Raw genomic sequence first — 22,045 nt, 5'->3', positions numbered from 1 at the left:
AGGTTCTTTAACATCTCTATTTCAAAACAACTTTACACGTCCGTTCTATTTTCCTGCAAAGACACGCGACTTTGACAGCTGCGAAATCTGACGTCACCTCTGCTCGACACATCTTTGTCAGTGAACAAAATGGCGACCTACTGTCTTACCGTTGCTCGGCTCCAGGTAAGCGACAGTTTTTCGCTAGTTTAATTGAATTTATGCGCCATCGATGTGTGAGAATTCACTCTTAAATACAAGTGAAAGCACATTGTTTGTGAATCTTATGTATAGATATGTTTGTTTGAGAGTACGATCAAATTCTTGTCGGCCACTGACCCAGGTCATCGTGTCCTGTGTTACCACGAAGCTCGCTAGCTAGCTTCGTCAAGGAGCTCAAGTTTGTCATTGACACACAAATATGGCTATTTAAAGACACTTGTATTGTGTACAGTTTGATGAATATGCTCAACTTTAAGATGTTATCGCTCTCTATGTTATTTCAACCGAGGACACGTTTATTGATTGCAAGGTTAACGCAAGGTTAGGGTACATAGCAACCACACAGGGCGCTGGCTTGCACGAAGCAGTCTGGCCAGTGACCAAAACAACACCGCTAGAATAGTGTCCCCCATAGAGGTGTCATTGAAACAGTTTGTCATACGAGTCTTAACTGTTTGTTTTTTTTGCTCTCAAAGCCCAAAGGGAGTGATTGGCCTTATGCTAAACGTCGTCGGCTCTTTTTACTTCTATTTTGATATGTTATAGATATTTTATAGGTGTTTGCTGTTCCTAATATGGTTTCCTCCCCATACCTTTGAGTGACCGCACCTCCTTGTCGACACTGAAAGGCAAAATACAATTTCAATGATGTATGTCTCGGCTGTTGTAGTCAGGGATTTTCATTGAAGGACCCAATTAGGGCTGATTATTGGCTAAACATCTGAATTTGCCAGAATTTTCTGCCTGATATTTTATATTTATAATCTGTTTCACCTTGAGTTAGAATCATTCTTTATGTGCTCAACAAGAAAATCTGTCTGTTTTTACTGACATTCGTACTATACTGTTTTCTGTTAATAACTCTGACTTTGCTGATAGCTGCTTTATTGAGGAACAATTTAAAAATGCCCCACCGAGCTATCATAAGATGAATGCACTAACTGGAAGTCGCACTGGATAAGCGTGTCTGCCGCCTGCTAAAAGACTAAAATATATTGGACAGTCCCATTAACATACTGCACTCTGTACACACGCTTGTACATAATTTCCTGTAATAAACCCACTCTTCATGCTTTATTTATTGTCTTGTTGCTGGTGCAGGTGCTCTTTGTCATCCAGTGTGAGCTACAGTACTGCAACCAAAGACTTATCTAAATCTAGGCCCAAATTATTTTGATGTACATGTTGTTGTTTTTTGTTCATGTTGAATTAACTCTGTTGTCAGCTTGCCCTGGGCCAGGGTGTGCGGCGTCTCCATGTGTCTGCAGCCTTCAATGCCAAGGCCAAAGTTTCAATGAGCCGCTTTGAGCCCAGCAACTACGTCAGCTATGAGAAGCTCAATGAGAACGTCAACATTGTGCGCAAAAGGTCAGTATACCCCTCCACCGTTTACATTAGCATGTGTCCCTGTTTCATTCCATGCTTATAGTGAGATGGCCAACAGGCCAGGGTGCTAGTCTGTTTCTGACTTAGCCAACTTCATTGTCTTGCCAAGGCAATGATGGGACTGTAACCCAAGTTTTTTTCTGTTCACTGTCAGCTTTACAATTAAAGCTATTTGTAGCACGGCCTTTATATTAACTTAGCACCTTCTCTGCCTTCTTCCCTTCCAGACTCAACCGTCCCCTCACTCTCTCTGAGAAGATCGTCTACGGCCATCTGGATGACCCTGTGGGACAGGACATCGCCAGGGGGCATACGTACCTACGTCTGCGGCCAGACCGCGTGGCCATGCAGGATGCCACGGCCCAGATGGCCATGCTGCAGTTCATTAGCAGTGGCCTGCCTTGTGTGGCTGTGCCCTCCACTATCCACTGTGATCATCTGATCGAGGCCCAGATCGGCGGAGCCAAGGACCTAGCGAGAGCAAAGGTGAAAGGCAGGGGATGGATTAAAATAATATATCTATTTTTAACTAGGCAAGTCAGTTAAGAACAAACTCTTATTTGCAATGACGGCCTACACCGGCCAAACCCGGATGACGCTGGGCCAATTGTGCTCCGCCCTATGGGACTCCCAATTACGTCCGTTTGTGATACAGCCAGGATTTGAACCAGGGTGTCTGTGGTGACTCCTCTAGCACTGAGATGCAGTGCCTTAGACCGCTGTGCGACTCGGGAGCCCCAGGACAAGGTCGTCAGTCCTGGTGGCTGGATACAGGAATAGGGAATAATGTACCCATAATAATATTTGGCCTTTTCTCTTGGTCCTTAGGACATTAATGCAGAGGTGTATAACTTCCTGGCCAGTGCTGGAGCCAAATATGGAGTTGGATTCTGGAAACCAGGCTCTGGCATCATCCATCAGGTACTGTTACAAGGCTACTCTGAAATGACACTGAAGCCTCATGTTTCCCTGGTGTTAATTGCTGGCAGTGCACTCACTTGATAATAGATAAGCTGTCTTTATAGAATTAAGTTCCTAAAAATGTTATGACTTTCATTATTTATTCACATAAGATATTGCACCTTTTTATAATGAAGAGCAGAGCTATCTGTTTATAGTGGTAAGTGCCATAACTGACTCTTATATCTCACCCATTCAGATAATCCTGGAGAACTATGCCTACCCAGGGGTGTTGCTGATTGGCACAGACTCTCACACACCCAATGGTGGTGGACTGGGCTCCATCTGCATTGGAGTGGGAGGGGCTGATGCTGTTGATGTCATGGCTGGCATCCCCTGGGAGCTCAAATGTCCAAAGGTAAGTGGGATTCCCAGTTTATATTGAACACATTTATTTTTCCCCAGTCCCAGTAATGTAGTACAGTATGATACTACATAAACCTCACTAAACCATGTTCTCCTCCTGTCAGGTGATTGGGGTGAAACTGACAGGCAAGCTGTCAGGGTGGACGTCCCCCAAGGACGTGATCCTGAAGGTGGCTGGGATTCTGACCGTGAAGGGGGGTACTGGAGCCATTGTGGAGTACCACGGACCTGGGGTGGATTCCATCTCCTGCACAGGTCTACTGCACACTGTATTACTGTCATTATCTAACGAGGATGGTGACCAGCTGACCACCGCTGCTCTTTGGTCTAATGTACTTCTGTTTTTCTATTTATGGTGTGAGGAGCACAATCATCAATCGACAGTGTTCACTATCAAGCAACATTGTGGGACATTTTGTGTTTGTAGGAATGCCCATAGAAACCCCCAGCATATTGTGTGTTTTAGGAATGGCCACAATCTGCAACATGGGGGCTGAGATTGGAGCCACCACCTCTGTGTTCCCCTACAACCACCGCATGAAGACCTACCTGGAGAAGACTGGCCGCGGAGGTCAGTCCATGTCATCAAACAAGCCTGTCTGTGTGCGTGATGTGCAATGATCTGTCAGGTGATGTGCTGAATATGTTTGTGTGAAGTTCTGGGAATGCATCCCAGAAGGCACCCTACACAGTGCACTATAAAGGGAATAGGGTGCCATTTGGGACGCTCCCCGGAAGGTTTCATTTCTTTATAAGAGATGCTTAATCCATTCATCCGACCCCGTTGCCCTCCCACCCCTCTCAGACATTGCTGCCCTGGCTGACGATTATGCTGACCTGCTGGTTCCAGACCCGGGCTGTGAATATGACTCGATTGTTGAGATCAACCTGGATGAGGTGAGTCCCCTCCCCTGCTCTTTCTCTCTCACATACACACACATACATCCAACCTGACCCGTGCTATCTTTCGCTGTCCTTCCTAGCTGAAGCCCCACATCAACGGGCCCTTCACCCCCGACCTGGCTCACCCCATGGCAGACATTGGGGCCACGGCAGCGAAGAATGGGTGGCCCCTGGAGGTCAAAGTAGGTCAGTGCAGTCTTCAGATATTTTTGACCTCACAGCTGGCCACTGCGTCTCACCACCATGTGTCTCTGTTCAGACCTTAATATTAATTGGCTATAACTGTGATATTACTATATATACTTTATCTGTCTTTAGCCTTGTACACAGATGTATAGCTGTTCTATTCAATATGAGAAAGTAGACATGCAGTGGGTGGCTGCTTAATCTGTCCCCTCCCCTCAGGTCTGATTGGCAGCTGCACCAACTCCAGTTATGAGGACATGGGCCGCTCTGCATCCGTGGCCAAACAGGCCTTGGACAAAGGGCTGAAGTGCAAGGCCGCATTTACCATCACCCCCGGGTCTGAACAGATCCGCGCCACCATCGAGCGAGACGGATATGTGAGTCCCTAGTACCAGTAGATGGGAAGGGGATATGACCAGGGTTCGACCTGCAGGGATGTCTGGGGTGCTGATCTCTCCACCCAACAAATCAGGGCAACAGGATAACAGTTGTAAAATATTGTTGACATCCTCCTAAGTTCAAGGATGTTAACATTGGCCCAGCTCTGCTCTCTATTTTAAGGGCATCGCAAGTAGGGGGTTTGTAATTGGAGCTCTGGATGTTGAGATCCTCAGCAGGAGGATACTGCTGTGTCCTGGGCTCCTCCTGACTGGCCTACTGCTAGCTCCTGACTGGCCTACTGCTAGCTCCTCCTAACTGAAGATGTATGTATGTTGTTCTGTAGTCCAAGATCCTCGGTGATGTTGGTGGAATGGTCCTGGCCAACGCCTGCGGACCCTGCATTGGACAGTGGGACAGGTAATAGTCAGTTGACTTACTCATTCATGTTCATTCTGTTGACATTCATTTTGAAGTTGAAAGTCTTCTATTAAAAGTGTCTTACGATATTGTCTGTGTATCAAATGGCACCCTATTCCATATGTAGAGCAGTGCTTTTGACCATGGCCCAAGGGCTCTGGTCAAAAGTAGTGCACTATATATGGAGTTGGGTGCTATTTGGGACCGTGGTAAGTTGTTGTTTCTGTTCAGGCGTGACGTGAAGAAAGGAGAGAAAAACACCATCGTCACGTCTTACAACAGGAACTTCACCGCTAGGAATGATGCCAACCCAGCCACACACGCCTTCGTCGCCTCCCCTGAGGTACTGTTAAGACTAAATACACAAACACCAGGGTTTCCGTTAAGGAGATGTGGCACTGGACATTTGACTGGCAGCATTTTAATTTAACGGACATTTGAGAAATTTACCAGACACAAATACATTGGGAGCGTAACCTGATTAGGGCATCAATTCATGGTGCTCAGAATGACAGAAATCACATTAAGTTAAGGGTTATTCCTCTTAACAGAACATCGAACTCGAGGACGGAAGGGTGTGCGTCCTTCTTACCAAATTCCAATGCGCACTTTTCCTCAGCCAAAATGAGTTAAAAAAAAGACGACGAATGAACTGCAAAATCACTAGCCTATGTGAATCCCCCATAGTAGAAAAGTTGACCTATTCTATTGGTTAGTTATCATTCTGCGTGAGAAAGAAATAGCTTATTCCAAACACTCTGGGACATTTGTGGGATGATACAGTGCATTCGGAAAGTATTCAGACCCCTTGAATTTTATGTTACAAGAATATAACGAAAGCAAGTTCTCTCTTTGACAGAACGATTCCATATTTTTTTTTTTTTAAATACGCACATATTTGAAAGTCTTCTATTGGGGGATTGCAATTCTAAAATTGATTAAATTGTTTTTTTCCCTAAAAAATAAATCACATTTACATAATTTTTCGACCCTTTACTCTGTACTTTGTTGAAGCAACTTTGGCAGCGATTACAGCCTCGAGTCTTCTTGGGTATGACGCTACAAGCTTGGCACACCTGTATGCTCTCGATTGTGCATCTCTAGAAGTTTGTGAGTGCTTTTGGTGATAAGCCGAATTTCTTCAGCCTCCTGAGGTTGAAGAGGCGCTGCTGCGCCGCCTTCACGATGCTGTCTGTGTGGGTGGACCAATTCAGTTTGTCTGTGATGTGTACGCCGAGGAACTTAAAACTTACTACCCTCTCCACTACTGTCCCATCGATGTGGATAGAGGGGTGTTCCCTCTGCTGTTTCCTGAAGTCCACAATCATCTCCTTAGTTTTGTTGTTGAGTGTGAGGTTATTTTCCTGACACCACACTCCGAAGGCCCTTACCTCCTCCCTGTAGGCCGTCTCGTCCCCTACGTTGTCCTGAGTGCTTTGGAGCAGATTTATCAAGGATCTCTCTGTACTTTGCTTCGTTCATCTTTCACTTGATCCTGACTAGTCTCCCAGTCCCTGCCGCTGAAAAACATCCCCACAGCATGGTGCTGCCACCACCGTGCTTCACTGCAGGGATGGTGCCAGGTTTCTTCCAGAAGGTTCTCCCATCTCCACAGAGGAATTCTGGAGCTCTGTCAGTGACCATCGAGATCTTGGTCACCTCCCTGACCAAGGCCCTTCTCCCACGTTTGCTCAGTTTGGCCGGGCAGCCAGCTCTAGGAAGAGTGGTTCCAAACTTCTTCCATTTAATAATGATGGAGGCCATTGTGCTCTTGGACCTTCAATGCTGCAAAAATGTTTTGGTGCCCAGCCCCAGATCTGTGTCTTGACAAAATCCTGTCTCGGAGCTCTACGGACAATTCCTGTAGAGCCTTATTTATACAGGTGTGTGCCTTTTTCCAAATCATGTCCAATCAATTGAATTTACCACAAGTGGACTCCAATCAAGGATGATCAATGTAAACAGGATGCACCTGTGCTCAAAAAAAATATATATATATTTTTGCTTTGTCATTATGGGGTATTGTGTGTAGAGTGAGGACTTTTATTTAATCCAACATTTGGAGAAGGGAAGGGGTCTGAAATACATCCCGACTGCACTGTGTTTTCAAAATGCATACGGTCTCCAGCTCATTGCAAAGTGGTGTGAAGCTGAAGCCTGCCTACCTATATGCACTTGAATGGCGAATGGGAAGCATGCTTCAATTACCAGTTGATAAATAAAAAAACAGGCGATTTGCAATTAGAATTGTTATGCAGTGATAAAAGCACAACAGAAGAAAGAAATGAGCTGTTTGAGAAGCTGTAGCTGTCTGACAGATTTTCCACTCATAGGCACTATCTTCCTCGACTTCGGCGATGCCATCTACAAAATAGCTTCCAACATTCTACTCAGACTGCATCCAGTTTGCTATCACAGTGCCATCCGTTTTGTCACCAAATCACCTTATACCACCCACCACTGCGACCTGTATGCTCTAGTTGGCTGGCCCTCGCTCCATATTCGTCGCCAGACCCACTGGCTCCAGGTCGTCTAAACTAGGTAAAGCTCCGCCTTATCTCAGTTCACTGGTCACGATAACAACACCCACGCATAGCACATGTTCCAGCAGGTATATCTCACTGATCATCCTCAAAGCCAACACCTCATTTGGTCTCCTTTCCTGCCAGTTCTCTGCTGCCAGTGACTGGAACAAATTGCAAAAATCGCTGAAGTTGGAGACTTTCATTTCCCTCGCCAACTTTAAACATCAACTATCTGAGCAGCTAACCAACCGCTGCAGCTGTACTTAGTCCATCTGTAAATAGCCCACCCAATCTACCTACCTCATCCCCATACTGTTTTTTAAATTTTATTCACTTTTCTGCTCTTTTGCACACCAGTATCTCTACTTACACATCATCTGCTCATTTATCACTCCAGTGTTAATCTGCTAAATTGTAATTATTCGCTCCAATGGCCTGTTTATTGCCTGCCTACTTCATGCCTTTTGCACACACTGTATATAGACTCTCTTTTTTTCTGCTGTGTCATTGACTTGTTTATTGTGTCATTGACTGTACGCTTGTTTATTCCATGTATAAATCTGTGTTGTTGTCTGTCACACTGTTTTGCTTTATCTTGGCCGGGTTGCAGTTGCAAATGAGAACTTGTTCTCAACTAGCCTACCTGGTTAAATAAAAAAAATATCTTTATGCGTGTGATAAACACAACCACTAACAAAAATAGACACGAGCCAATTTAATTCCACAAAATCATGCAACTTATAGATCGATAAGCATTACATGTTATATGCAACATTACATGTTGCGCTTGCAACGCCAAGCGTCGTGGGTTCGATTCCCGCTGGGACCACCCATATGTAAAAGTAGTGGCCCCAGCCGACTTGTAAGTCGCTTTGGACAAAAGCGTCTGCTAAATGGGATATATTTTTTTTATTTTTTATTTTTATATGTATTTCCATCAATGAATAGGCTAAAAAGCATTATTTTGTAATGTTTCTTTTTCTGGCCAGCGCCAGTTAGGGCCGTTGTCCTGTTGTATTTATCTTTTTTTTTTTTTATCACCGGCTAATAGATCCCTTGACACACACACACTGCTCCTTTGCTGATTCGCCTTCATACTGTTCTCACTCACTCCCATGATAGATATTGTACACTTGCTCTCACCGGTAAACACTACACACCACCAACTACTTTGTCCTCTCCTCCTCCAGATTGTCACAGCCCTGGCAATAGCAGGAACCCTGGATTTCAACCCCGAGGTTGACTACCTCACTGCCGCCAACGGAGAGAAGTTCAAGCTGGAGCCTCCCAGCGCAGACGAGCTGCCCAAGTTGGACTTTGACCCTGGTCAGGACACCTACCAGCACCCCCCTGCAGAGGGTGGATCCAAGCTGAGGGTGGACGTCAGCCCCACTAGCACCCGGCTGCAGCTGCTGGAGCCCTTTGACAAGTGGGCGGGCGGAGATCTGGAGGACCTACAAGTCCTCATCAAGGTCAGGGGTCAAAGGGGGAAAACTGGGGTCTGTTCAGGAGGGTGCAAAGTTGCATATCTTTCATATTTAAAAAATATATTTCTGGTCAAACTTACTCTTTCTTGCATCCCACCATGCTCGCTCTCTCTGTCCATCCAGGTGAAGGGGAAGTGCACCACAGACCACATCAGTGCTGCCGGCCCCTGGCTAAAGTTCCGTGGTCACCTTGACAACATCTCTAACAACATGCTGATCGGAGCAGTCAACATAGAGAACGACGGCATCAACAAGATCAAGAACCAGCTGACGGGAGAGTATGGCGGTGTTCCTGACGTCGCTCGCCATTACAAGGTTAGCTCTCCGGATGATGAAACTTGACCCCTGGCTCAAACAACATCCTCACTTGAGATTAAAAAGTGTACCCTCGGGGGCCTCTCGGGTGGCGCAGTGGTTAAGGGTGCTGTACTGCAGCGCCAGCTGTGCCATCAGAGACCCTGGGTTCGCGCCCAGGCTCTGTCGTAACTGTCTGCGACCGGGAGGTCTGTGGGGCGACGCACAATTGACCTAGCGTCGTCCGGGTTAAGGAGGGCTTGGCCGGTAGGGATGTTCTTGTCTCATCGCGCACCAGCAACTCCTGTGGCGGGCCAGGCGCAGTGCACGCTAACCAAGGTTGCCAGGTGCACGGGTTTTCCTCCGACACATTGCTGCGGCTGGCTTCCGGGTTGGATGCGCGCTGTGTTCAGAAGCAGTGCGGCTTGGTTGGGCTGTGTATCTGAGGACGCATGACTTTCAACTTTCAACTTTCGTAGGGGAGTTGTAACGATGAGACAAGATAGTAGCTACTAAAACAATTGGATACCATGAAAAAGGGGTAAATTGAAAATAAAATAAAAAAGTGTACTCTCCTGAGTGACGCAGTGGTGTAAGGCACACCGCAGTGCTAGCTGTGCCATTAGAGATCCTGGTTCGAGTCCAAGTTCGAGTCCCATCGCGCTCTAGCAACTCCTGTGGCGGGCGCATGCACGCTGACACGGTCGACAGGTGTATTGTGTTTCCTCCATTGTGTCAAAAAGTAGTGCGGATGCATGGAGGATGCATGGCTCTCGACCTTTGCAACTCCCGTACGGACTCGGGAGAGGCAGCGGTGGGACAAGACTGTAACTACCAATTGGATACCACGAAATTAGGGCTAAAATGTTTTGATTTAAATTTCTCTGTGCGCTTTTTATAGATACAGAATACCCATAAACATTTGGCCATCAGTGTAGGAAATACACTCCTACTAGCTAGAGTCCCAGGTCTGTTTAGTGCTGTCTTGTTGTTTGTTTCATGTTAATTCATTCTGTGTTTCCGCTCCTTAGCTGATTATAAATCCATAATAATACATATATTATCAACTAATGTTGTGTTAGATCTTTTTATCAACTTAAGTTCTTGTGAACATTAGAAGTTTTGAACTTCTATTTATGGCCTGTAGGCCTAATTGACCTGAGCTCATACAACTTGTTTTTGAGTAAAAAAAAAGTGTAATTTATGGATTATTTTGACTAAGAAATTCACAGATTAAATATATTGTGCAATTTATCACAGACTGTTTTCTGTCAAAGTTTAACAAGGACTCTCTCCTCACCAGTGTCATGATCGAAGATATGCTCAAGAGCCTCACATACAGTATATCGTTTGGTCATTGTGCTGCCACAGAATGAATTGTGAGCAAGGCCTTAAAATCTTTATATACCTGAGCTGTGACAAAAGTTCTATAGTTTTAATAATATATGTTGCAATTATTTGTGAGAATGCCAACATGTGGTTCCCGTGGGGGAAAGATTCTATTGGGGAAAGGTTCCCGTGGGGGTTGCCATGGAAGCCAATATATTTAAACTGAGTGTGTGTGTGCTCAAACACACATGCATGTGGGGGTCTGGGAGAGGAAGTGTGTCCATCTGATGAATGGGCATGTGCCTGAACTCAAATGTATACACTAAATGTAGTCTCACCCATTGATTTCTTATGACCAGTCATTTTTGACCAGGAACACCACAGGTGTACAAAAGTTAAATAATTGTAAAAACATTTTTTTTTAAGTGAAAATCCTAAATTTTGTGTGTTCAGATGCCCTGCGTGAACAAAGTCATGGAACCTTATGACAATCAGATTAATTGAACTACATTTTTCAGAGAGAACTTCGGTCCAATTTGACAGGAACACAACAGGAGGGTTATTAGTTTCCCTGATGTGTTTGATCTCTCCCAGGCCAACGGTCTGTCGTGGGTGGTTGTGGGAGATGACAACTACGGTGAGGGATCCAGCAGAGAGCATGCCGCCCTGGAGCCCAGACACCTGGGAGGAAGATGCATTATCGTCAAAAGCTTCGCCAGGATCCACGGTAACATTAAGCACAGGCGTGTGTTGTGTATGTGTGCACGTCTTTAGAACATTGCAACGACACTGCTCAAAAAAATAAAGAACACTAAAATAACACATCCTAGATCTGAATGAATGAAATATTCTTATTAAATACTTTTTTCTTTACATAGTTGAATGTGCTGACAACAAAATCACACATTATCAATGGAAATCAAATTTGTCAACCCATGGAGGTCTGGATTTGGAGTCACACTCAAAATTAAAGTGGAAAACCACACTACAGGCTGATCCAAATTTTATGTAATGTCCTTAAAACAAGTCAAAATGAGGCTCAGTAGTGTGTGTGTGGCCTCCACGTGCCTGTATGACCTCCTTACAACGCCTGGGCATGCTCTTGATGAGGTGGCGGATGGTCACAGGGCGCCAGTGGCAAATACCACCCTCATGGAGTCTGTTTCTGACCATTTGACCAGACACATGCACATTTGTGGCCTGCTGGAGGTAATTTTGCAGGGCTCTGGCAGTGCTCCTCCTTGCACAAAGGCGGAGGTAGCGGTCCTGCTGCTCCACGTCTCCTGATGTACTGGCCTGTCTCCTGGTAGCGCCTCCATGCTTTGGAAACTATGCTGACAGAAACAGCAAATCTTCTTGCCACAGCTCGCATTGATGTGCCATCCTGGATGAGCTACACTACGTGAGCCACTTGTGTGGGTTGTAGACTCCGCCTCATGCTACCACTAGAGTGAAAGCACCGCCAGCATTCAAAAGTGACCAAAAACATCAGCCAGGAAGTATAGGAACTGAGAAGTGGTCTGTGGTCCCCACCTGCAGAACCACTCCTTTATTGGGGGATGTCTTGCTAATTGCCTATAATTTCCACCTGTTGTCTATTCCATTTGTACAACAGCATGTGAAATGTATTGTCAATCAGTGTTGCTTCCTAAGTGGACAGTTCACAGAAGTGTGATTGACTTGGAGTTACATTGTGTTGTTTAAGTGTTCCCTTTATTTTTGTTGAGCGTACATTGCTTCCTACCCAACATCCACTCAAATACAGGGATGCAAAGTCATTGCTTTTTGGCGATATTCACCGGTTTGATCTCAAAACAGACCATCCAAGTGAATCATGTAGATCCGAAGGGGAGGGGGCGTGTCTCGTATCGAAATAATTGACTGAGCCTCTGGGCTCGGCACAGAAAGCTAGATGTATGGAACATTAATTGTACCGTTTATCATAACATGCTACTTTCTGAAGTAATGCCTGTTTATTTGCACCTACAGTGCCAGTCAAAAGTTTGGACACACCTACTCATTCAAGGATTTTTCTTTATTTTTACTATTTTTTACATTGTATAATAAGAGTGAAGACATCAAAACTGAAATGGAAGCATGTAGTAACCAAAAAAGTGTTAAACAAATCAAAATATGAGTTTCTTCAAAGTAGCACCCTTTGCCTTGATGACAGCTTTGCACACTCTTGGCATTCTCTCAACCAGCTTCATGAGGAATGCTTTTCCAACTCTCTTGAAAGAGTTCCCACATGCTGAGCACTTTTTGCCTGCTTTTCCTTCACTCTGCGGTCCAAATCATCCCAAACCATCTCAATTGGGTTGAGGTCGGGTGATTGGAGTCCAGGTCATCTGATGCAGTGCCATCACACTCCTTGGTCAAATAGCCCGTACACAGGTGTTTTGGGACATTGTCCTGTTGAAAAACAAATGATAGTCGCTACAGAATGCTGTGGTAGCCATGCTGGTTAAATGTGCCTTGAATTCTAAATTAAAGACAGTGTCACCAGTAAAGCACCATCACACCACCTCCTCCATGCTTCACAGTGGGAACCACACATGCAGAGATCATCTGTTCACCTACTCACAAAGACACGGCGGTTGGAACCAATAATCTCAAATTTGGACTCACCAGACCAAAGGACAGCTTTCCACTTGTCTAATGTGTTTCTTGGCCCAAGCAAGTCTCTTCTTATTGGTGTCCTAGTAGTGGTTTCTTTGCAGCAATTCAACCATGAAAGCAGTCTCCTGAACAGTTGATGTGTCTGTTACTTGAACTCTGATGCATTTATTTGGGTTGCAATTTCTGAGACTAACTCTGAACTTATTCTCTGTCTTCCTTTCCTGTGGTGGTCCTCATGATAGCCAGTTTCCTCGTAGAGCTTGATGGTTTTTGTGACTGCACTTGAAGAAATGTACAAAGTTCTTGACATTTTCCAGATTGACTGACCTTCATGTCTTAAAGTAATGATGGACTGTCATTTCTCTTTGCTTATTTGAGCTGTTCTTGCCATAATATGGACTTGGTCTTTTACCAAATAGGGCTATCTTCTGTATACCACCCTTTACCTTGTCACAACACAACTGATTGCCTCAAACCATCAAGAAGGAAAGAAATTCCACAAATTCCACGACTGCCTAGAGTGTGCAAAGCTTTCATCAAGTCAAAGGGTTGCAAATCTGAAGAATATTAAATATATTTTGATTTGTTTAACACTGTTTTGGTTACTATGTGATTCCATATGTGATATTTCATAGTTGTGATGTCTTCACTATTATTCTATAATGTATACAATAGTAAAAATAAAGAAACCGTTGAATGAGTCGGTGTGTCCAAACTTTTCTAAAGGCTTTTCCAGAATTTTCTCAATTAAACGTTGACTACAAAGTAGGCCTGCCTACCTGGCAGAATGATATCATTATGAATCTGGTGGGCTTTTGTTTTGTAGAGACTCCCATCCCCAGACCTCACTGTCTCCCTTTGTGGTTTAAACATTGATGTGGACTTAGAACATCCAATTTAGTTTTTCTACCTTTTTTTTGTTTTGTTTTGAAAACCTGAAGGAGAACTAATTTGGCAACAAAGATTTTATAGTTCCCTATGTCTTCCTGTCGGTGGAGACATTATAATTTCATGTCATGATAAACCTTTAAGCGCCTAGGCCTCCTGAGTGGTACAGTGGTCGAAGGCACTATCGCAGTGCTAGCTGTGCCACTAGAGATCCTGGATCGAGTCTAGGCTCTGTTGCAGCCGGCCGCGACCGGGAGATCCATGGCGCGACTCTGAATTGGCCGAGCGTTGTCCAGGTTAGGGGAGGGTTTGGCAGGCAGGGATGTCCTTGTCCCATCGTGCACTAGCGACTCCTGTGGCGTGCCGGGCGCAGTGCACACTGACATGGTCGCCAGGAGTACGGTGTTTCCTCTGTCACATTGGTGTGGCTGGCTTCCGGGTTAAGCGGGCATTGTGTCAAAAAGCTGTGCGGCTGGCTTCCGGGTTAAGCGGGCATTGTGTCAAAACGCAGTGTGGGCTGGCTGGGTTGTGTTTTGGAGGACACACGGCTCTCGACCTTCGCCTCTCCCGAGTCCGTACGGGAGTTGCAGCGATGGGACAAGACTGTAACTACCAATTGGGGAGCAAAAGGGGGTAATGTACAAATATTTAAAAAATAAATAAACAACCTTAAGCACTGACCCCCCCCCCCCGCCCCATGACACAATTTTTCTGTCTTGTGAGTTGGGAAGTTAGTATTCAGATTAACAAATGCATAATACACACTTAATTATTCTCTGAACTGGCAAATGGATTTTCTTGCACTTCACAATGAATTTGTGTTTCTGTACTGGGGAAAAAGTTACATTTTGGGGGGGATCCTCACCAGTTTGCTTTCCTGAAGCTAACCTTTTTTCTTTCTTCTATCTGCAGAGACTAATCTTAAGAAACAGGGTATGCTGCCCCTGACCTTCCAGATCCCTGCTGACTACGACAAGATCCGACCAGACGACAAGATCTCCATCAAAGGACTCGCAAACTTCACCCCAGGAAAAGTGAGTGGTGTAAATGCCAATCTGTAGACTTTAGTTTCTGCCCATCATGATCACATCTGATTTAACTAATCATGGTCTAAATTAGACAAGATCCGAACCAGCCAGCTCCAGTGTTTAGGCTTGAAGTTTGTTTCCAGATAAGGTTCACCATGTATGTCTGTCTAACTTTGTGTTGCTGCCCCCTCCAGCCCCTGTCTGCAGTAGTGAAGCACAGTGACGGCAGCAAAGATGACTTCCAGCTGAACCACACCTTCAACGAGACACAGATTGAGTGGTTCCAGGCCGGCTCCGCCCTCAACAGGATGAAGGAACTCCAGTAACTGGAGAGGGAGATCTACGGATACAGGGGGAGGCATGGAGAAGATGGGGGACACTGGTTAGACAGAGATGGGGGCAGGTTTTCAGTGTTTAAAGACATGGGATGTGTTTCAATCTTGAACGGCTTCCTTTCCTCCTCTCCTTATGTTCGTTACCCTGATCTGAAGGTAAATTTTAATGACTATCTGCTCCATTTAACCAATCAGTGATAAGTAGGGAAAGGAGGAGAGAACTATTTAAAGAGTATTGAGACATGGCCATGGTAAAGAATAAAAGCCACACACCCTCAGATTATATGAAGCTTCCGGTCCAGTCCGGTCCAGTCCAATCATCAACCACTGCATGTGTCATCCGCTGCCCACACCGTAGAGTGCAACAACTTCTCATATGTAAGAGACATTTCTGTAAAGTTATTAACCACATTGAAATATTGACTCCAACAGCATTAAAATTGTGACCAAGGGCAGCAACTTTCTGAGTCTGTTGTGGTGTGTTCTGCTTTGTAATAATCTCCATTGTATACCATCACCACTCCCCTGCTGTCTACAGTATTGAACGTGTCTGGATCATGTATATTTAAATATTTTTGGTTTTCCTGTTTTTTTTTTTTTCTCTGATGTTGAATAAGTTAGTGTTATTAAGTCACGATGGGTTGTAAAATAAACTGACATTTCAATGAATATAGACCACTGCTTCTGTGGGTTAAGTTGTGTTGTCTGGAGTTTTCCTTTGTTCATTTGTGTGTGGGGTTGAGCGAGACCCCAGCAAACCAACATTCGTTCTGCAAAAGTTCCCCGAACATTCGTTAGGTTGCGGCAAATGTTTTCATAACACCACAAACTGCCCAGTCGTGCTGATGATTATAGAATGTTTGTATAAAACTTTTGCCTGATGTTGCAAGAACGTTCCTAGAACACACTGAGTATACAGTTACGTGATAATGCCTGAGAAGCCGGTGTTTGGAGGTATTGGCACGGGTAATTAGGCCTGAGACGAAGTCGAGGCATCGTTCTTATCCCTTGCTTGCTAGCTAGGCAACTACGGCTAACTAAGTCATGTCAAAAAGTTCAGCCAGAATAACAGCAAAGTAACTGCGTTTGCAATTGTTTAAGCTCTTTTCTAGTGACATTTATTTGGATACATCCATAACAATGAGCTAATAAGGTGCGATTTTGCCTGGCATAGAGAATGTGCTCTCATCAGAACGCTGTTGTTCAGAGGCGCAAGCCAACAACACAGCTACAGTAGCACAATCACTTCAAATTGAAGCTGGAAAGACTGCAAATAAGCTGTGTTTCATTTGACATTTTTTCAATTGACCTTTTTTGTTGTATATGTCCATATGTTTGTATGATTAAATGCTGGTCAAATGTCCTATGAATAAAAATAAAATGCAGTGTCTATATCACCCTGTAGTGGGCCTAGAAAACTAGTCTGGGTAACACCTGCCTCTATGTCCTTGACCCAATGTTCCCACAACCTAATGAAACATTCTGGGAACCTTTTAAGAACCGACTAAATGTGTTCTGGGAATGTTCTTGAAACACCAGGTGAAGGTTTTTTTGCACCCTAAAATAAACATTGCATAATCATCGGCACAACTGGACAGTTTATTTTTATTTTGGGAACATATATTTTGTGATGTCTCCACAATGCTCCCACAAGACTGTTCCCACAACCTAATGAAACATTTTGGGAACCTTTAAAAAACAGACAAGATGTGTTCTGGGAACATTCTTGCAACATCAATTGAATGGTTTATACAAACATTGTATAATCATCAGCAGACTGGACAGTGTTTGTGTTATGAGAACATTTGCCACAACCCAATGAAACATTTAAAGAACATAAAATATGCGTTCTGGGAACAAAAACAAAATCGAAACTAGAAATGATAATGGACCTACATTCACAGTTTTTTTTGGACTGTCTCCAGCTCGCTAATAATCACCATAATAAACGCTAGACAGTCAGGGAGAATCGAACATTTAAAAACCCATGTATAGAGGGCAATTTTTTTGCAGATTTTGATGGCGAAGAAATAGAACACATTGTCAAAGCGGCCCTCCGTCCGGGCCTCGTTGAAGACCGAATGGAAAATTAATTTGACTCTCTGCTCTAGAAGTCCTTATGGTCTCTTAGACCTATCATGTTATATTTTTTTTAACTCACAGTGACTATATCAGAATCTTATCTGACTGCTCTCACACAGTTTGATGGGTTTTTTTCAACAATATTTATTTGATCAGAGCTCACTCACCGATGTTCACAATTGTTAGCCCACTTCTTCTATGATTAGGACTACTTGGAATTTATAGCCGCCTGGCCTATTACAATATACAAAACATAAACGCACCTGCAGTCTTCATTGTGTCGGCACAGGAAGCCCTGTACCCTTCTCTTTCTGCTCCCTTTTCATTTTGCTCCCTAATCATCCAGACAGACCAGTTTGTGCCGCGCAGCCAGCCAGCCACAAGCAGTAGGTATTCTCTCCACATGTCTGTGCAGGTTTATTTTTTATTTAATTATATAATTAGCGTTATATAACAGTTAAGAGTCAAGACATCTGCACGTTTGACCGAAAACAGCTTGACATTTTACGGTAAGAGCTCGATAAATCAATAGCCTTTAGTTTGATAGTGCGCTTTAGGCTATATCTTTTCTTATCGGTCCTATTTATATACAATTTACCACCCGGGTTAAATATTTATATTCTATGTAAACTGTTATCTTGATGAATCTTTTATGATGAGTAGACTAGCCTTTACATTTCTTTTGTTTTTTTTTGTGCCGCTTCTACCTTATTTTGAGTGATAGACGTATTCTCCTGTTGTCTCAGCTGGTATGCTACACATGAGAATGTTCTGGAATCAAGATGCCAGTGGGATTAATTTTGGGAGCGAGTGAGAATCTAGACAACATTATATTTGAAACCACTATTTGACAAATGAAAAAGGATTAGACAAATTAAAGGCGCCCAGAAAGGAAAAGAGCAGCGTCGTGAGTGTCACTGTCTGTGTGTGTAGTATACTGAATATTTACGTGTCTCCCATGCTGATGATGCTAATGACAAGCAGCCACAGTGCCCTTCTGATTTTGGGAGGCGCAAGGCTAGTTGGGACAGCTTTTCTGTCGAGTTGAAGCCACTCTGGTCCGCCCTGGGGTTTCCAGTGCTCCAAAACGACCCAAATATCAGTGTACTGCCTATAAACCCATTATCTCTTTGATAGGTTTACAGTCACTTTCACTACTTTTACAAGCGGGAATATATTAAATGTTCCTCATGAGACATACGATTAGATAAACTTTATTGTTATATTAAGGTAGTTGGTATCAATATATCATGATATGTCATTTAGTAGCTAATAATTCAAGTCAATAATAGTTTTCAAACTGTGTCTTTTTTCTGTGCCAAATTGTGACAGATATGTGTACACCTTCAAGTCAACATTGCACCAGCCTATGTGATGTTGTCATCAGAATAAAACCTGCCATCTTTCTTTGACACATGGATTGGGGACATTTGATTAATCCCTTTCCCTTAAATTAGTTTTGGGATAAAACAGAACACCTCCTCTTACCAATAAACAATAAAGGATGCCCATTCCTCTTATTGGATCATTATTGATCTCTACCACACTAAACCCTCCTCCCGATACCCTGGTATCCACCCTGTCTCCACCCTGACCCTCCAGTCAATAATGGGGCAGACTCTACTCCACCATGCAGGCAGCCATATTTAGATGGTGCCACTTGTCACATAGAAAGATGGAGAAGCCCTAGGGATGTGGTCTGCTACACATTTCACTCATCTTTTACATAGAGAGCACTGACAGACATCAGCAGGCAGACTCTAAGAGGGGAGGGCTATGGTAATAAGTCTCAAAATGACACAACAATGCTCCCAATGGCTAAATCATTTTAAATTGTCTAGGGATTCTTCAGTCAAAGAATCTGCTGGTTGCGCTGCCTCAGTCTGTTCAAAGGGTTTGACGGCTGAATACAAAATACAGTATAAGAGCAGTAACGTAATGCTACCCAGCTCTATGTGAATAGGGGGGTTGGTATTATAATAATGTATTCAATATTGGAGCTAAGGCTCTACTCGGCGAGGCTGGGTTATATAGACAGATATTTTGAAAACATTGAGGTCAGTGTTGGTGCTTCAAACCAAATCACTGTGTTATTGTTATTTCACTTGAGTGTGTTGTTGTGTTGTCGTCCCTCCTTGTTTTGCAGTCTTTGAGGATTTATTCATATATTTATCTCTCTATTTCTTACACTTTTTTTCTTTCTCTCTTCCTCTCTTTCCAGGAAACCTCCAAGCTCCTCCATTGTCCCGCTTTCCAGACGCATCCTAACAGTAATACCACCACCTCCACTACCACCACCTCCACCACCACCGACACATCACCACCACCACCACTGACACACCAACATCACCCTTATCATGCTGGCAGGCTAGGCCTGTCTCCCAAGCTGTGTCCCACTCGAGACTGAGGCAGCTTCTCCCACGGAGCTCCACACCCCCAGGGGGACCACCACAGAGATGGCTGATTCCGACCCCTCGTCCCCCTCCGATCCACCACAGCCTCTGAGCTCCCCCCGTACTCCCCTCTCCCTGTTCTTCCCCTTCCTCAGGCAGGGAAGTCGGGTGTGGGAAAGGGAGAGGAAACCCCCCTTGATGCCAGGCGAGCTACCCAGTCCTCTGCCCACCAAACGCACTCGCACATACTCAGCGTGAGTAGTAATAATCTGTGGTGGTATAAGTAGTAGTGTATGTATTTGTGTGTGTGTGTGCATGACCTTGAGGGTGACCTGGTCACTATTGGGGATTAAGGAGCAATTTTGGATGCAAGCCCTGAGAATATTCTGCAGGGGTTAATGTTAGGGAGGCCTGAGAATAGTCAGCAGGGGTTAATGTTAGGGAGGCCTGAGAATATTCTGCAGGGGTTAATGTTAGGGAGGCCTGAGAATAGTCAGCAGGGGTTAATGTTAGGGAGGCCTGAGAATAGTCAGCTGGGGTTAATGTTCGGGAGGCCTGAGAATAGCCTGCAGGGGTTAATGTTAGGGAGGCCTGAGAATAGTCTGCAGGGGTTAATGTTAGGGAGGCCTGAGAACAGTCTGCAGGGGATAATGTTTGGGAGGCCTGAGAACAGTCTGCAGGGGATAATGTTTGGGAGGCCTGAGAACAGTCTGCAGGGGATAATGTTAGGGAGGCCTGAGAACAGTCTGCAGGGGATAATGTTTGGGAGGCCTGAGAACAGTCTGCAGGGGATAATGTTAGGGAGGCCTGAGAACAGTCTGCAGGGGATAATGTTTGGGAGGCCTGAGAACAGTCTGCAGGGGATAATGTTAGGGAGGCCTGAGAACAGTCTGCAGGGGATAATGTTTGGGAGGTCAGAGAATATTCTGCAAGGGTTAATGTGTGTTGTTTTTCTGCTGTGTGTCCCAGGACGGTGCGGGCCAGATCAGGCCCAGTGTATAAGGGCGTGTGCAGGACCTTCTACAGGTGCCAGGGTCATGGCTTTATAAAGCCCTCCAACGGTGGAGAGGATATCTTTGTACACATCTCTGAGTGAGTGGTTCTGAAGCATTAAGATTATAATTGTATGATAAAGCAATAAGGTATATTGTGATTATAATATATGATATTATGTACAGTGCATAGCGGTATAACACTTGTCAGTCCTAAAGTGTTTTGGTGTAGATTATAATTGTCAGTCCTAAGTGTTTTGGTGTAGATTATAATTGTCAATCCTAAAGTGTTTTGGTGTAGATTATAATTGAACCTAGAATGTCTGAGACCTAGAGAGGTCTGCAGTCTCTCATAAAAATGATTTCCCTCGTTAGTATCGATGGAGAATATGTTCCGATGGAAGGCGACGAGGTCACGTACAAAGTCTGTTCCATCCCCCCCAAGAACCAGAAGATGCAGGCGGTGGAGGTGATCATCACCCACCTGGCCCCAGGAACCAAGCATGAGACCTGGTCTGGACAGATCATCAGCTCCTAGACCTCCACCTGCACCTTCAGAGAGGCGGTGTGGGGAAGACTGGAGGGTGGGGTTGGGGAGGGAAGGGAAGGTGGGAAGGAGCCTGGCTAGGTAAAGGGGAGGGAAGAGGGAGAAGTGGAGTCCAGGGTAGGGAGAGAAGGCAGGGAAGGAAGGAGCCTAGAGAGGTAAACGGGCAAGGGGAGCAGACGAAGGAGTGAATAAGTAAAGGGGTTGGAATGAGGTATAAGGCTTAAGATGGTTTTAAGTAGGTTTCAGTTGGAATGTGAATGAGGAAAAGTAAATGATTTAATTTTAAGAAAAAATATCAAGGTTAACTTTGATTTAAGATTAAAGGTTGATGGTTTATTTATGATAATTTAAAATAAAAGTTGTCGAGTAAGTTTAATAAATCACTGTGGTAGGGAAAATGTGAAACAGAGCATCAAACCTTCCTAAATTGTATTGTTTTTATTCATACTTTTGATTGATTGACTTATTTATTTTCCATTTGTTATGACAGGTGAGGTAGATGTTGTTGATCAGATTATTTATAAATGTGTGTCTTTGTGCCAATATATACCTGGTCTAACCCATTACACAATTCACTCTGATGATACTGCCCTGGTAACACCTACTCCTTCAGTCTAATGTTGACCAATGACCATTTATTCATCTTTGTAACAGAGTTACTGATGATTACTATATGTGGTTCAAACCCCATTTTTTTATCATTAAAACCAATGCTATCCAGATTAA

At 44.3% G+C, this 22,045-nt stretch overlaps 2 protein-coding genes across 2 annotated transcripts; both read left to right on the top strand.

The window, feature by feature from the left end:
* The first annotated feature begins 91 nt into the window (after positions 1 to 91).
* LOC135511999 (aconitate hydratase, mitochondrial-like) lies at positions 92 to 15,980 on the top strand. Its single transcript, XM_064933559.1, has 17 exons — positions 92 to 165; positions 1,427 to 1,569; positions 1,815 to 2,073; positions 2,416 to 2,508; positions 2,747 to 2,905; positions 3,018 to 3,168; positions 3,380 to 3,484; positions 3,719 to 3,810; positions 3,897 to 4,002; positions 4,222 to 4,379; positions 4,727 to 4,800; positions 5,032 to 5,143; positions 8,516 to 8,797; positions 8,936 to 9,127; positions 11,030 to 11,162; positions 14,855 to 14,976; positions 15,165 to 15,980. The coding sequence occupies exons 1-17, from the start codon at positions 130 to 132 to the stop codon at positions 15,294 to 15,296; spliced, it is 2,349 nt and encodes a 782-aa protein (XP_064789631.1). The 5' UTR covers positions 92 to 129; the 3' UTR covers positions 15,297 to 15,980.
* A 1,706-nt stretch (positions 15,981 to 17,686) lies between these two features.
* On the top strand, positions 17,687 to 22,045 carry LOC135511588 (cold shock domain-containing protein C2-like). The gene is made up of 4 exons (XM_064933078.1): positions 17,687 to 17,896; positions 19,609 to 20,034; positions 20,750 to 20,872; positions 21,148 to 22,045. The coding sequence occupies exons 2-4, from the start codon at positions 19,844 to 19,846 to the stop codon at positions 21,308 to 21,310; spliced, it is 477 nt and encodes a 158-aa protein (XP_064789150.1). The 5' UTR covers positions 17,687 to 17,896; positions 19,609 to 19,843; the 3' UTR covers positions 21,311 to 22,045.

This window comes from Oncorhynchus masou, chromosome 24 (assembly GCF_036934945.1).
Source record: "Oncorhynchus masou masou isolate Uvic2021 chromosome 24, UVic_Omas_1.1, whole genome shotgun sequence".
Classification (NCBI taxonomy): domain Eukaryota; kingdom Metazoa; phylum Chordata; class Actinopteri; order Salmoniformes; family Salmonidae; genus Oncorhynchus; species Oncorhynchus masou.
Note: the sequence above shows the minus strand (reverse complement) of the source record. Positions and strands in the feature narration are given on the sequence as shown.

Bases quoted from the DNA above. Each gene is read 5' to 3' on its own strand.
- LOC135511999 (XM_064933559.1), top strand. From the start codon at position 130: ATGGCGACCTACTGTCTTACCGTTGCTCGGCTCCAG. The intron at 5,144-8,515 runs GTACTGTTAAGA...CTCCTCCTCCAG, and splicing joins CCTTCGTCGCCTCCCCTGAG to ATTGTCACAGCCCTGGCAAT. The intron at 11,163-14,854 runs GTAACATTAAGC...TTCTATCTGCAG, and splicing joins AAGCTTCGCCAGGATCCACG to AGACTAATCTTAAGAAACAG.
- LOC135511588 (XM_064933078.1), top strand. From the start codon at position 19,844: ATGGCTGATTCCGACCCCTCGTCCCCCTCCGATCCACCACAGCCTCTG. The intron at 20,035-20,749 runs GTGAGTAGTAAT...TGTGTGTCCCAG, and splicing joins CGCACTCGCACATACTCAGC to GACGGTGCGGGCCAGATCAG. The intron at 20,873-21,147 runs GTGAGTGGTTCT...TTCCCTCGTTAG, and splicing joins ATCTTTGTACACATCTCTGA to TATCGATGGAGAATATGTTC.